The sequence below is a fragment of the Colossoma macropomum genome, unplaced genomic scaffold (assembly GCF_904425465.1).
Source record: "Colossoma macropomum unplaced genomic scaffold, Colossoma_macropomum, whole genome shotgun sequence".
Taxonomy (NCBI): Eukaryota; Metazoa; Chordata; class Actinopteri; order Characiformes; family Serrasalmidae; genus Colossoma; species Colossoma macropomum.
In genome coordinates, this window is record NW_023494790.1 from 5,202,390 (window position 1) to 5,214,814 (window position 12,425).

The window sequence follows — 12,425 nt, forward strand, 5'->3', positions numbered from 1 at the left end:
TACATAATATCATTAAAAGATTAAGAGAATCTGGAGAAATCTCTGTATGTAAGGGACAAGCACAAAAAACAGTATTTGCTGGCCGTGATCTTTGGGCCTTCAGATGGCACTGCATTAAAAACCGACATGATTCTGTAGTGGAAATCACTGCATGGGTTCATAAACACTTCTGGAAACCACTGTCGTTGAAAACAGTTCATCACTGCATCCACAAATGCAAGTTAAAACTCTAAAATGCAAAGAGGAAACCAAATATAAACAGGATCCAGAAGCGCTGCCACCTTCTCTGGGCCCGAGCTCATTCAAATGGACTGAGGTGAAGTGGAAAAGTGTCCTGTGGTCCGACAAATCAAAATTTGAATTTTTTTTGGGAAATCATGGACACTGTGTCCTCTGTGCTAAAGACCACTCAGCTTGTTATCAGCATACAGTTCAAAAGCCAGTATTCATGATGGTATAGGGGGGCATTAGTGCGCATGGCATAGGTGATGTGCACATCTGTGAAGGCACCATTAATGCTGAATGATATATACATGTTTTGGAAACATATGCTGCCATCCAGACGACGTCTTTTTCAGGGAAGGCCTTGATTATTTCAGCAAGACGGTGTCAAACCCACGTTCTGCACGTATTACAGCAGCATTGCTCTGTATTAAAAGAGTCCGGGTGCTAAACTGACCTGCCTGCAGTCCAGACCTGTCACCCACTAAAAATATTTCGTGCTTTATGACATGAAAAATACAACAAAGGAGACTCTGAACTCCTGAGCAGCTGAAATCCTGTATCAAACAAGAATGGGAAATATTTCACTTTCAAAACTACAGCAGTGTTTGTAGTATTTTCCTTTAAAAATATGGTTTACATGATTTGCATATCATGCATCCTATTTTTATTTACATTCTGCACAGCGTCCCAACTTTTTTGGAAATGGGGTTACATATTATATTGAAATATGAGATATATTGACTAGAATTAAGGTGTTTTCACTTGTCAGTGTATCACTTTTAACAGCGCAGTTTGTATCTTTCATGCTGGTTCAAGTATTAGTATTAATTTAATTAGATATTAATTTAATATTAGAATCAAATATACAATGGTTTGCAAATATTTGCTGTTATTCAAAATGGGTTGCATGATTCCTAAATGTAAACTTTGTGAATCAACATAGTACTATCAGTGTCATTATTCATTAAAGCTCCTTCTCAAGTGTGTTCTTTCCTTTTTTTTCTAGCTCTTGCTTCAGGAGTTGCGTCAGGCTGGATTAAGTACAATGAGCTTAACGCCACCAAGCTCAGTGACATGTCCTGCAAAATAGCCCGCTCTCCATGCCTTCCTCAAAAACCACAATGGCCACGTTTTGCTTTCTAGCCGCACTGTTAGTATTCAGTCATTTTCATTTTGCCTTCTGTTTCTGCGTGACGGGATGCTCCTGTACGGAGGACAGCTTTGGGAGGTAAGTTGGCTGGGAATCTAGCAAATGGCTGGTAAAGACTGAAGGCAGCATCATGTCAGTGGGTTAGAGGGTCTGTGTTTACTGAAGGAGGATCTGCAGGTAATCTGAACGACGCTCTCTGTTCATTGACAAAAATGGGCCGAGAAAATTGGTACAAAATAATTTGGTCTACTCTTATCTGAAGTAATCATGAAATAATGAGAATATGTTTTAAATATTTTGCCAATATTTATGCCATGAACATTTCATTCGCATCTAGCAAGACTTAAAGATGGTCTGTGTTTATCTGAGCTGCTATAATATATAAAGCTGAGAAAAGATTTTTAGTTTACGTTTATAAAATATCTGAAAGACATGAATAAATATACATATGTAGGGGTGCACTGGTAATAGGAATTGTGGGGCGATGCCGACACCAATGTGAAACCTTTACCTGTCAAGCCTTTATTAAATTAAGAAATTGAGATTAGATAGAAAGAGAACTATAACATTCATTTTAGTGCAGTAAACCAGAGACACCTAAACAATCTTGTTTTGCTGGAATAAATACAGACGTTGTGTTGATTTTCAAAGTGAAAATAAGTCAGCACATCATCTACAGGGAACAACCTTAAACAGGACATTGTCTACAAATTTTAGTCCACAGTTTTTATTTATTTGTTTATTTTAACATACTGAAAAACCCATGAAATATAACTTTTGCAGAGGCTATGTTTTTTTTTCTCATAAATTCTGCAAGTAAACTGTAACTGTGAGTTAAAATGTGTTGAACTCTGTTCTATGTACACTGTTAGAAATAAAGGTTCTGTTCAGGTACATTTTTTCTTCATCAAGGTACAAACAATGTAAATGTTCCCTCAAAGGTACAACAGTGGTTTTAAGGTCTGATTGTGAACCTTAAATAAGTTTTTCCAGGTGAAAAAGTTCGTATTTGTACCTTTTCATAACTGAATGTTTTAAAACAGAACAGTAAAATAAAAGCCTGGAGACGAGACGAGGGTGTGTGGAGTCAGTACAGCTTAGAACATATCATTTCAGTGGATTATGGTTCAGTTATGTTCCCTGACTAGAGGTACTGAGATGGACCCTTGAGGGTCCCACCCCAGTGACAAGAGGGCCACTGCCCCAGTGACAGTTATCTGAGAGTGTAGAGGGTGTGTTAATTTATTTTCACTTAGAAAATCAACAAAACATGTCATTTGACTAAGAGCGCCCAAATCTGTCAGAAATATTGGACAAATCCAAACCTCCAGTCATTTTTTGAAGCAATTCTCTGCTGATACCTACATGACTCTGTTATCATCCTGCGCCCCTTTATATGTTGTCAGTATTAAAAATGTTCACATTATCTGGTGACATTCCTTAATTCTAGGGAAAAGCAGCTGTATTTTCTCATTTCCTGTCCAGGTCTTTATCGTGTATGGAAACTGCTTTGGGATCGATACCTCAGAACATCCCTGGAGATTTCATAAAAATCAGGATTGAGAACTCTCACCTAACTGAAATACCCCAAAGGGCTTTCTCCACAGTCAGTGCCTTGGAATCACTATGGCTGAACTTTAATGACATCACCCTGATGAACATTAAGAGCCTTGAGGGCCTGCAAAACCTGACAGAACTGCGACTGCAAGGCAACAAGTTGAGATCGATACCATGGACGGCTTTCCAGGACACACCCAACCTTAAAATCCTGGACCTGAAGCACAACCGGCTAGACGTGCTGCCGGAATACGCCCTGCGCCACCTGCCTGCGCTGACCTACTTAGACTTATCCTTCAATCAGCTTACGGTCATTTCCCGAGATGTCTTTCTCAACTGGCCGCGCTACCGCCCACAGACGCATGGCAGGAGGGAAGACAATGCGGCTAACGTTGTGCTAGCACTGCACGACAACCACTGGCTCTGCGACTGCCGCCTCAAAGGCTTCGTTGAATTCGTCAGATCGGTCAGTCCACCCATCATTTTGATGAACTCTTATCTGACTTGTTCAGGCCCGGATTTCAGAGCAGGGAAGTTTTTTCACGAGCTGGAGCTGAAGAACTGCTTGAAGCCAGAAACGTCCACTCTAGAAGCTAACGTCACGCTTTCGCTGGGAGCGAACACGACGTTGAGGTGCTTCGTGAAAGCAAGGCCCGATCCAGTGGTGCAATGGAGCTACAGTCTAAAGACCATCAGAGGATTTACAGGTAAAGCCACCCGGCCCTGGTTTCTACCACGGCTCAAGTGCCATCGTACTGACACACTTTGCTGCAGAAAACACAATGAGCTTAAAGACAGTAAGCATGTCTGTGGCCCACCTTCACACACGGATTATCGAGAAACATCAGAATGAAACTGGGTCAAAAAAGCACTTACACTGCTACACAAGAGTACTGGCTTTGTTCTGAATTTAGCGAGCGACTTATTTCAGAGCGTCCAAATTACATCTATAGTTTTCCAAAACATTTTTTGTCTGGAAATCTATATTGCAATATATTACAGTCCCAAACAAACTGAAAATAATCCTGCTGTCCCAGTTAAATACAAAATATGCTTACTAGGGATGCACCGATGTGGGAATTGTTGGCTGATGCCAATACATGATATTTTCCATGTATTTATCTGCCACTGCAGATCCATAAATATCTATAAATAACAGAAATTAGGACTAGATGCAGCATTTATTTATGAGATTATACAAGCTATGTGACTGACTGTATAATGTACCTTATAGTAGCTGAATTAACTAATCAGGAGGGCTGTCTGGTTACTTTTGGGCATGTAGTGTATGTTGGCTTTCTGGAAAGGAAGTCTGCAGTAGGTTTTTTTCTGTTTAAACCCTCATTATTCCACTGTTACTTGCTAATTACGCCGCCAGTTGATCTAAGGTGTCTTCTGTCCAGCTCCTGAAGGCCTAATGAATAGAAGCACTTGCTTGTCTGTATCTACCTAGATACCATGAAAAGAGAAATCCTAATTGGACAATTTTTCTTTAGGTAATTCAAGATTTTAGCCCTTTTGTTTCCAACTAAAGCTTAACAATGGAATAAGAGTATTAACACAGAGGTTAAACACAACAAGCATGATGATTCTATTAAATAAAATGAATAAAAATAAGAATTCCTTAGCTATATCGTTCGGTAGCAATTGCGATTGAGCGCCTGTGTTTCTGGAAAAATTCATTTTGCTGACAGAAAAATTTGTTGACAGAAAATGTTCCACTGGCGCTGTGGTTAGCTAACACTGACATTGGTGGTTCCACTGCTGGAATTTTCCATCACCACACCTTAAGAAAACATGGAATATCTGGATTTCGGTTGTTTGTCTACTGTCGTATTCGTATAGTGCAGCTGCAGCCTCGCTTGGTGTACTGGCAATTTTTTTCAAACTCATTTTTTTTCTGATGGCTCTGTTTTCCTGTCTCTGCTTTTGCTTACAGTCTCTCAGTCGCAGGTGGGCGAAGACACCATCAGCTCTGCCCTGATAATCCCCTCGGTTCACCTGGCTGACCGAGGTCTCTACACCTGCACCGCCAACAACTTTATCGGCAACTCATCCGTGGGCATCCAGCTCAACGTCCTGTCCGGCGACACCTCCTTCCCCATGTCCCCCGCCTTCCCGCTGGCCTCTGCTGATGAGAACGTCTACATCGACATCCGAATCGCCAAGCAGACCGTGTACGGCATCACCATAGAGTGGTACGCAGCGACGGAGAATCCTGCAGAAACCTGGTTCACGGTCCACTTTGGGCGCTACGATTCGCCAAAGAAAGAGATGCTCTACGTCGGCCCAGGAATCAACAGCTACTCTGTGAACGACTTGCTACCGGTGACCAAGTACGAAGTGTGCGTGTCTCTGAAGAACCAGCCACCTCGGCAAGAGCAGTGTATCGTGTTTGTGACCGGAAGTGGCACAAATGAACTGGAACAGCGCGAGAGACTCATTCACATCATCGTGATCGTTTGCGCCATGGTGCTGGCTGTCCCTGCAGGAATGTACGCCTGCACCACGGACACCAGGCTCGGCTGCTTCGACCGCTGCACAGAGCTCTGCAAGAGACGGAAGAGGGAAGCCAAAGGCCTAAAGCTGGGCGACAGGCAGGGAACCTTCGACAGTCTGCAGGCGGCCAGCGACGAAGGACTCTGCAGAGATTCTGGCGAAGAGATGAAAGCGAGGAGGCGGTCCGAAGACAAAATACAGAAGGGCAACAGCGCCCAGCTGTACTAACCAGTTGTCTAATCGACACGGACGATGCTTTGTTTTTATATTTTCAGTTTTTTGGATAGTCCTCTACACGGCAAAAAAGAGTCATTTGTCAAGTAAATTTATCTTATAGCCAATAAATCTAATATTTCTCCTGTTGAGATTGAAGTGTAATTTAAGACTATTTACCTTATTTTTTACTTGTTCTAAGCAATTTTATATGGTAAAATTATCTCACTGTATTGGCAGATGATTTTGCTTGTTTTATGAAATGGGCTTGAAACCAGCAAAATTATCTGCCAGTACAGTGAGATAATTTTACTAAATAAAGCAAGTAAATAATGTCCAGAAATAAGATAGATAATCTTATAATAAGTTCACAACCATCCCAAAATGGGAAATCTTAGACATGTCGACTAGATTTAAGGTCATTTCACTTGATAAGACACCATTTTTTGCAATGTATAAGATGATTTACAGATGCTCAATTTTTTTTTACGTTATTAACTGGTTATTCTCAACAGTGTTAGGATTAGGATTAGGACCTGGTTTAGTGTTATAGTCAGTGAGTGTTATATTTAGGACAGGGTGTAACAAGCAAATTAAGGCAGGATGTAAATACAAAGTGCAAGTGCACTTTACTTGAGAAAAATCTGAGAATTATAATTGTTCCCAAAAATTAAGAAATTGTGAAAAATACGTGGAATTCCCCTTTTAAGTGACACTAAAAGGTGTTTACATGTAATCTAAGGACAAGTTAAGAATTTGCAAACTGTCTACAGTGGACCATCCGAATAAAGTGTTACTGCAGTCTGTGTGCAGGACAGGGGACCAGAAACCGCTGGTTTAGGCTGAGAGAAAGTACATATTTCACCAATTTTTCAAATTTCTATAGCTGATCTGACATGTAGACAAACTCCTTCAGAGTGGTTGGATACGAAGTGATTCATTATAGAGGGACTCTTAACAATGGTAGTGATAGAATCCAAAGATTGCAATGTCTACAATGTAAATATAGCCATTTTATTTACTATCAAAAATGACCAGTCAGTCTGACTTTCATATGTAATGGTGATCATAGTAAAACAGTACAAAATCTGAAAAATTTGCGTTTTTGCCTTACAATGCCCTGCATGTACCCCTCCTGCGGGAATGCATTTAAATCGCTGTTGTCAGAAAAAAAACTCGTATCTCCAAAATGAAAACTTTACAGGAGAAGGAAAAAACCTTCTTTACTTTTAATGCAAGTCAATGGAACCAGACTTTGTTCCATGTCATTTTGGGTAATTTCTTTTAGTTCATTCATCATGAAATTTACATATGATGTAAAGGACAACAGGCATTTTCAAATTATGTCAAAAACTGAAAAACGTCCAAAATGGAGATACGAGGTTTTCTTCGGACAACAGCGAAATGTAGTTATATTATATCTAACGTTTTGGGGGGAGGAACATGCCTAAAACCCCTCCTTCTTCCAATCGAGTGCCCTATAAATTCACATCCTCACCTTCCGTTCCTGTAATGAAGGGTTCGCAATCCCCACCGCCCCCCATCTCCTCCCTGTTCCTCAGTCCTGTATCAGTCCTACTACAGCTATAAGGGGGGCAGAAGCTGCCCAGAACTACAGCCCAAGTTCTCAGAGTTCTCCCCCCTCCCTCAATCAATCTTCCCTCATACTACCACCACCATGTTGAAGGCATGGTCTGAACTCACAAAATAACTATGTTTTAGTCCAGCATAAAACAGTGTCTCAGGCATCAGGCAGCATATTCATAACCCTTTCATGTAATACCTGCCTGTGATGTATCTTTTAGAGGCATAAAATGTTTCAAATAAGTTTCTCTAGAACAGAGCATTTCACATCAAACCACTCTGAAGGACTTTGTTTACACCTTAACCACTGAATTATGTAGAAATGTAAGCTTTCAGGTGGTTTATTGACAAGGTAAGCATGTGTAAACTATGTACAGTGGAACATCCAAATAAAGTGCTACTGCAGTCGTGTTGCTGAACGCACTTCGTCTTTTGTGACAGTGAAGCTTTATAGGTGTGAAACTTGATCGTTTTAAGATTAAACAACCTATTTTTTTTCCAAAGTCAGTGGAGGAATATTTATAATAAATTACACACCTGTATTGCACTGTTTGGTTTTACAGTCTGTATAAATGTTTGAACTAAATGTACAATAAATTTGATACGTCATTAGGAAAGGGTGATATTTTTTATTGTCCTTCTATCAACAAGAGGAAGCCTAACTTATTAAGATTCACTGATCAGGCATCACATTATGACCACCTCCTTGTTTCTATGCTCATTGTCCATTTTATCAGCTCCACTTACTATATAGGTGCACTTTGTAGTTCTACAGTTACAGACTGTAGTCCATCTGTTTCTCTGCATGCTTTGTTAGCCCCCTTTTACCCTGTTCGTCAGTGGTCAGGACCCCCATGGACCCTCACAGAGCAGGTACTATTTGGGTGGTGGATCATTCTCAGCACCGCAGTAACACTGACGTGGTGGTGGTGTGTTAGTGTGTGTTGTGCTGGTCTGAGTGGATCAGACACAGCAGTGCTGCTGGAGTTTTTAAACACCTCAGTGTCACTGCTGGACTGAGAATAGTCCACCAACCAAAAATATCCAGCCAACAGCGTCCTGTGGGCAGCGTCCTGTGACCACTGATGAAGGACTAGAGGATGACCAACACAAACTGTGCAGCAGCAGATGAGCTATCGTCTCTGACTTTACATCTACAAGGTGGACTGACAAGGTAGGAGTGTCTAATAGAGTGGACAGTGAGTGGACACAGTGTTTAAAAACTCCTACTAACACACTAACACACCACCACCACATCAGTGTTACTGCAGTGCTGAGAATGATCCACCATCCAAATAGTACCTGCTCTGTGAGGGTCCGTGAGCATAGAAACAAGGAGGTGGTCATAATGTTATGCCTGATCAGTGTATGTTTGAGGTAGAGGTAGTCAGTCTAGCTTCTTGCCAGATGACTAATTAGGCCAAATTCCTTTATAACTTTCATTTTTGCAGGACAGTCCAGCTCACACCCTAGTAACTACTTAGTAAGTAGGGCAAAATCAGCCTGCAGTGCACTTTTAGCTTTAACTTTGACTCTCTGTCATATCATCACATCAAAAGCTGATTATTCAGGTGAGAGGTGAGAGGTGGGGGTCACAGGTCACATTGTGAGAGTGTGGTTATAATTACAGGTGATGGTGGGAGAATGAGGTTAAGACAGAATCAACAACGAAAGCTTAGGGAAAAAATTGACTCAAAGGATTATTTGCTTCTATTGTTTTCCATGAATGGACAAGACCTTTTGTCCTTTTCCAGGCAGCATGTTCCTCCTAGTGTTCTCAATCAGTTATAACCCTTTCTTCAAACATCTGAGTGAGGCGTCAAGATGTCCTGCATGAAATGTCAAGACAGCACATTGACATTAAACTTCACACAATATGCAGTGGTACATTTATATATGTAAAAGGCCTGTATGACAGTCGAGATGCTGCAGTATGACCTGCTTGTGACTGCAAGACTGTATGAAGCTTAAAGGGACACTGTGGTCAAAATGAAAACATAACCATTGCTAGGTATGTTGTAAATATGCTTTCTTTCAGTAGTACAGTAGTGCCACAGTAGTCTCCAGTGAGGTTTTACAGTTTAAAAGACTAGGAAAACCTCCTTCTGATGATGTACGCTATATGGCCATATGTATGTGGACACCTGACCATCACACCTATATAGATTGTTAGACATCCCATTCCAAAATCCTAGGCATTAATATTGGCTCTACTCTGCGGCTATAGCAGAATCCGCTCTTCTGTGAAGTGTTCCACGGGATTTTAGAGTGCGTCTGTGGGAATTTGTACTCATTTAGTCAAAAGAGCATTTGTGAGGTCAGACACTGATGTTGGATGAGAGGGCCTGGCTCACAGTCAACATTCCAGTTCGTCCCAAAGGTGTTCAGTGGGGTTGAGGTCAGGGCTCTGTGCAGGCCTCTGGAGTTCCTCCACACCAAACCTGCCAAATCATGCCTTTATGGAGCCCACTTTGTGCACAGGGGCTCAGTCTTGCTGGGGCAGGAAAGGCTCTTCCCCAAACTGCTGGCACAAAGCTGGAAGCATATGATTGTTGAAAATTTATTTGTGTGCTACCCTTCACTGGAACTAAGGGGCCCAAACCCTGATAAAGAGCTCCAGCTCATTATCCCTCCTCCACCAAACTTTACTGTTCGCACTATGCAGTCCAGTAGGTAACGTTCTCCTGGCAACTACCAAACCCAGAACTGTCCATCAGACTGCTAGATAGTGAATTGTGATCCATGACTCCAGAGAACACATTTCCACTGCTCCAGAGTCCAGTGGTGGCATTAGAGGTGGGTGGAAAATCAATTCTTAGATGCATTGCGATGCGGACATGGACGATTCTGAATCGATTCACAAATGTCAAAAAACGATTTTCTAAATATTTAATTTATAACGTAATGTTGACGGAACGCAAAAGGAGGAACTTGGAAGTGCAGAAGTGCAGCGCCCGGACAGTCTGTAACGGCACATAACAAAGACAACTGGATGAGCGAGAAATCCGACCGGCTCCCTCTGCATGATATTTTACTGACACAGCGACCCCCCCCACTCTCTACAACCAGACCAAAACTGAAGTTACAAAATCAAAAAATATAAAAGGAAACAGGCAGGACGGCTGTAACGTGCTGCACGGACACCCACTGCCACTGGATCTTATTTCACCGTAACAGCGCATTTTATCACAGATGAGTGGCAGCAGCGTCTCATGTGCTCCAAACAAGAGCGGTGAATGAGAGCCTTCTAGTTCACTTGCCACATCACTTCCATTTGTTTTATTAATAAAAGATACTGGGTGTAAATGCATTATGGATCATTACAAATACTTTCCTTTAAAAGTTCCAAGTCCTCACACAGTGAGAAAAAAGAAATCCTGTATAGAAAAAAAAAGATGCATCGAGATGCATCGATAATCGTTTTATAATCGCATCGCAGCCTCTGAATCGTAATCGAATCGAACCGTGAGGTGCCTAGAGATTCCCACCCCTAGGTGGCATGCTTTACACCACTCAAGCCAATGCTTGGCATTGCATAGAGTGATCTTATGCAACTTACAACTGCTTCGGGTTTGATTTTTGTGTGCAAAATCTTTCTTTTTTTTTCGTTAGCTGTTAAAAACAGAAGGAAGGCAGAAAGCTAACGTTGCTGCTAGGACACCAAATATAGTATTGCAGCTGCACTGTCAAATTATTATTACAATAGTAGGAATGCATTACTCAAATGACAAATATCTCATCAGATAAGGAGGACAGCAAGCTATACGCTAAAGACACCTTACCTCACCTATAGACACGTTACCTCAGTATGGCTCAATATATCTGGCTGACAGAGGAAAAAAACTTGTCTCTAGAGTCCATTTTGTGCTGAATAAAGATAGAATCACTGTTTTCTTTGTGATTTATAAATTTATTTTATTACCCTATAGATCAGTGGCTGGACTAGCAGGTAGTTGACACCGCAGGGATTCCCAAAAGTCGTATGATGCATTTGCGTAATGCATGCTGGGTATTGTAGTAAATAACTCACGAATTCTGTCAAACCAATGAAACGGAGGGACTCAGCGTTGCACTAGGGAATATGGCACATGACAAATAGCATAGTAAAATCTAGTTGTAGGCTGAAATGCCTCTTTAAATTGCACCAAACGGAATAAACAAGTACTTGAAACAGTCACTTTATCAGTGATTTGTACATATTTATTCAAAATAATACAAAGACAATAAAAAGACACAAGATAGTCAAATATACTGAACAGTCAATTTCTGAGGAACGTCGCATTGAACGTGGAACAATTTGAATCATTTAAGAAAAATGCTACGTTAGGCAGTGTTAAGTAAATTTACCATGCAAAAAACATACTTCATTACAACAAACTGTTTTCACAATAAACAGGAATTTATAACCCCCATAAAAACACTTTGATATCTGTATTACTCCAATAAGCTGCTTCCTCATGTATTCTTTTAAAATGTCAGTGAATTTCCAGAACTATTTTGATAAAACATTAGTGTTTTTGTAAATCTGCTTCCACAGGATGTCTTAAAACTGGACCTGGGAGATACAGTATTCTGAGCATGTGTCCAGTTTAGATTTCTGCAAAACCTTATCTAATTTGGAATAAGCTACATAGATACTGAAGCAGCTGAAGGTGAAAGCTCATCCTCCAATGCTGCTATCAGACATGCAAAACCAAAGACGTGACTCAATGCAAAGCTGCTGCTGCTGCACAAGTAAAAAAAAGTCTGATAAACACAAAAGAGATTAATTCATAGAAGAGGCTCGCGTTGAACACGATACTGGAAGCATATCATAAAGACAGGTTTAGCTGCGGAAGAAGAAGTGAGTGAACATCTAATATTAAAGGGGCTGACACCGTTCAACTGTGGTTCCATCCACTGCACAGCATCAGTCAAAAGTCTGGACACACTATCTTTAAGAAATAAAGCATCTGTACCAACCTATTTACTTATTTACTATAAATGCTGAAGTTATAAGGTGGGCTGCTTTTTAAACAAGGCATAATAAGGGCAGCCAATTTGGAGGACAGGTCATTTACATATATCCATTTTAAAGGTGCAGTAACAAAAAACAGCCTGTTTAATTGAAAGGGCATAAAGAAAGGCTGGAAAATGTCTCGTAATAATGAATTGTATTATAAATGGGGGGTAAAAATACATACAAATGTCGAATGTA

At 40.8% G+C, this 12,425-nt stretch overlaps 1 protein-coding gene across 1 annotated transcript; it reads left to right on the forward strand.

Annotated features, from left to right (window-relative positions):
* The first annotated feature begins 377 nt into the window (after nucleotides 1-377).
* LOC118808934 (leucine-rich repeat, immunoglobulin-like domain and transmembrane domain-containing protein 2) lies at nucleotides 378-5,659 on the forward strand. Its single transcript, XM_036571814.1, has 5 exons — nucleotides 378-422; nucleotides 1,232-1,245; nucleotides 1,316-1,453; nucleotides 2,861-3,639; nucleotides 4,872-5,659. The coding sequence occupies exons 1-5, from the start codon at nucleotides 378-380 to the stop codon at nucleotides 5,657-5,659; spliced, it is 1,764 nt and encodes a 587-aa protein (XP_036427707.1).
* Nucleotides 5,660-12,425: the final 6,766 nt, after the last annotated feature.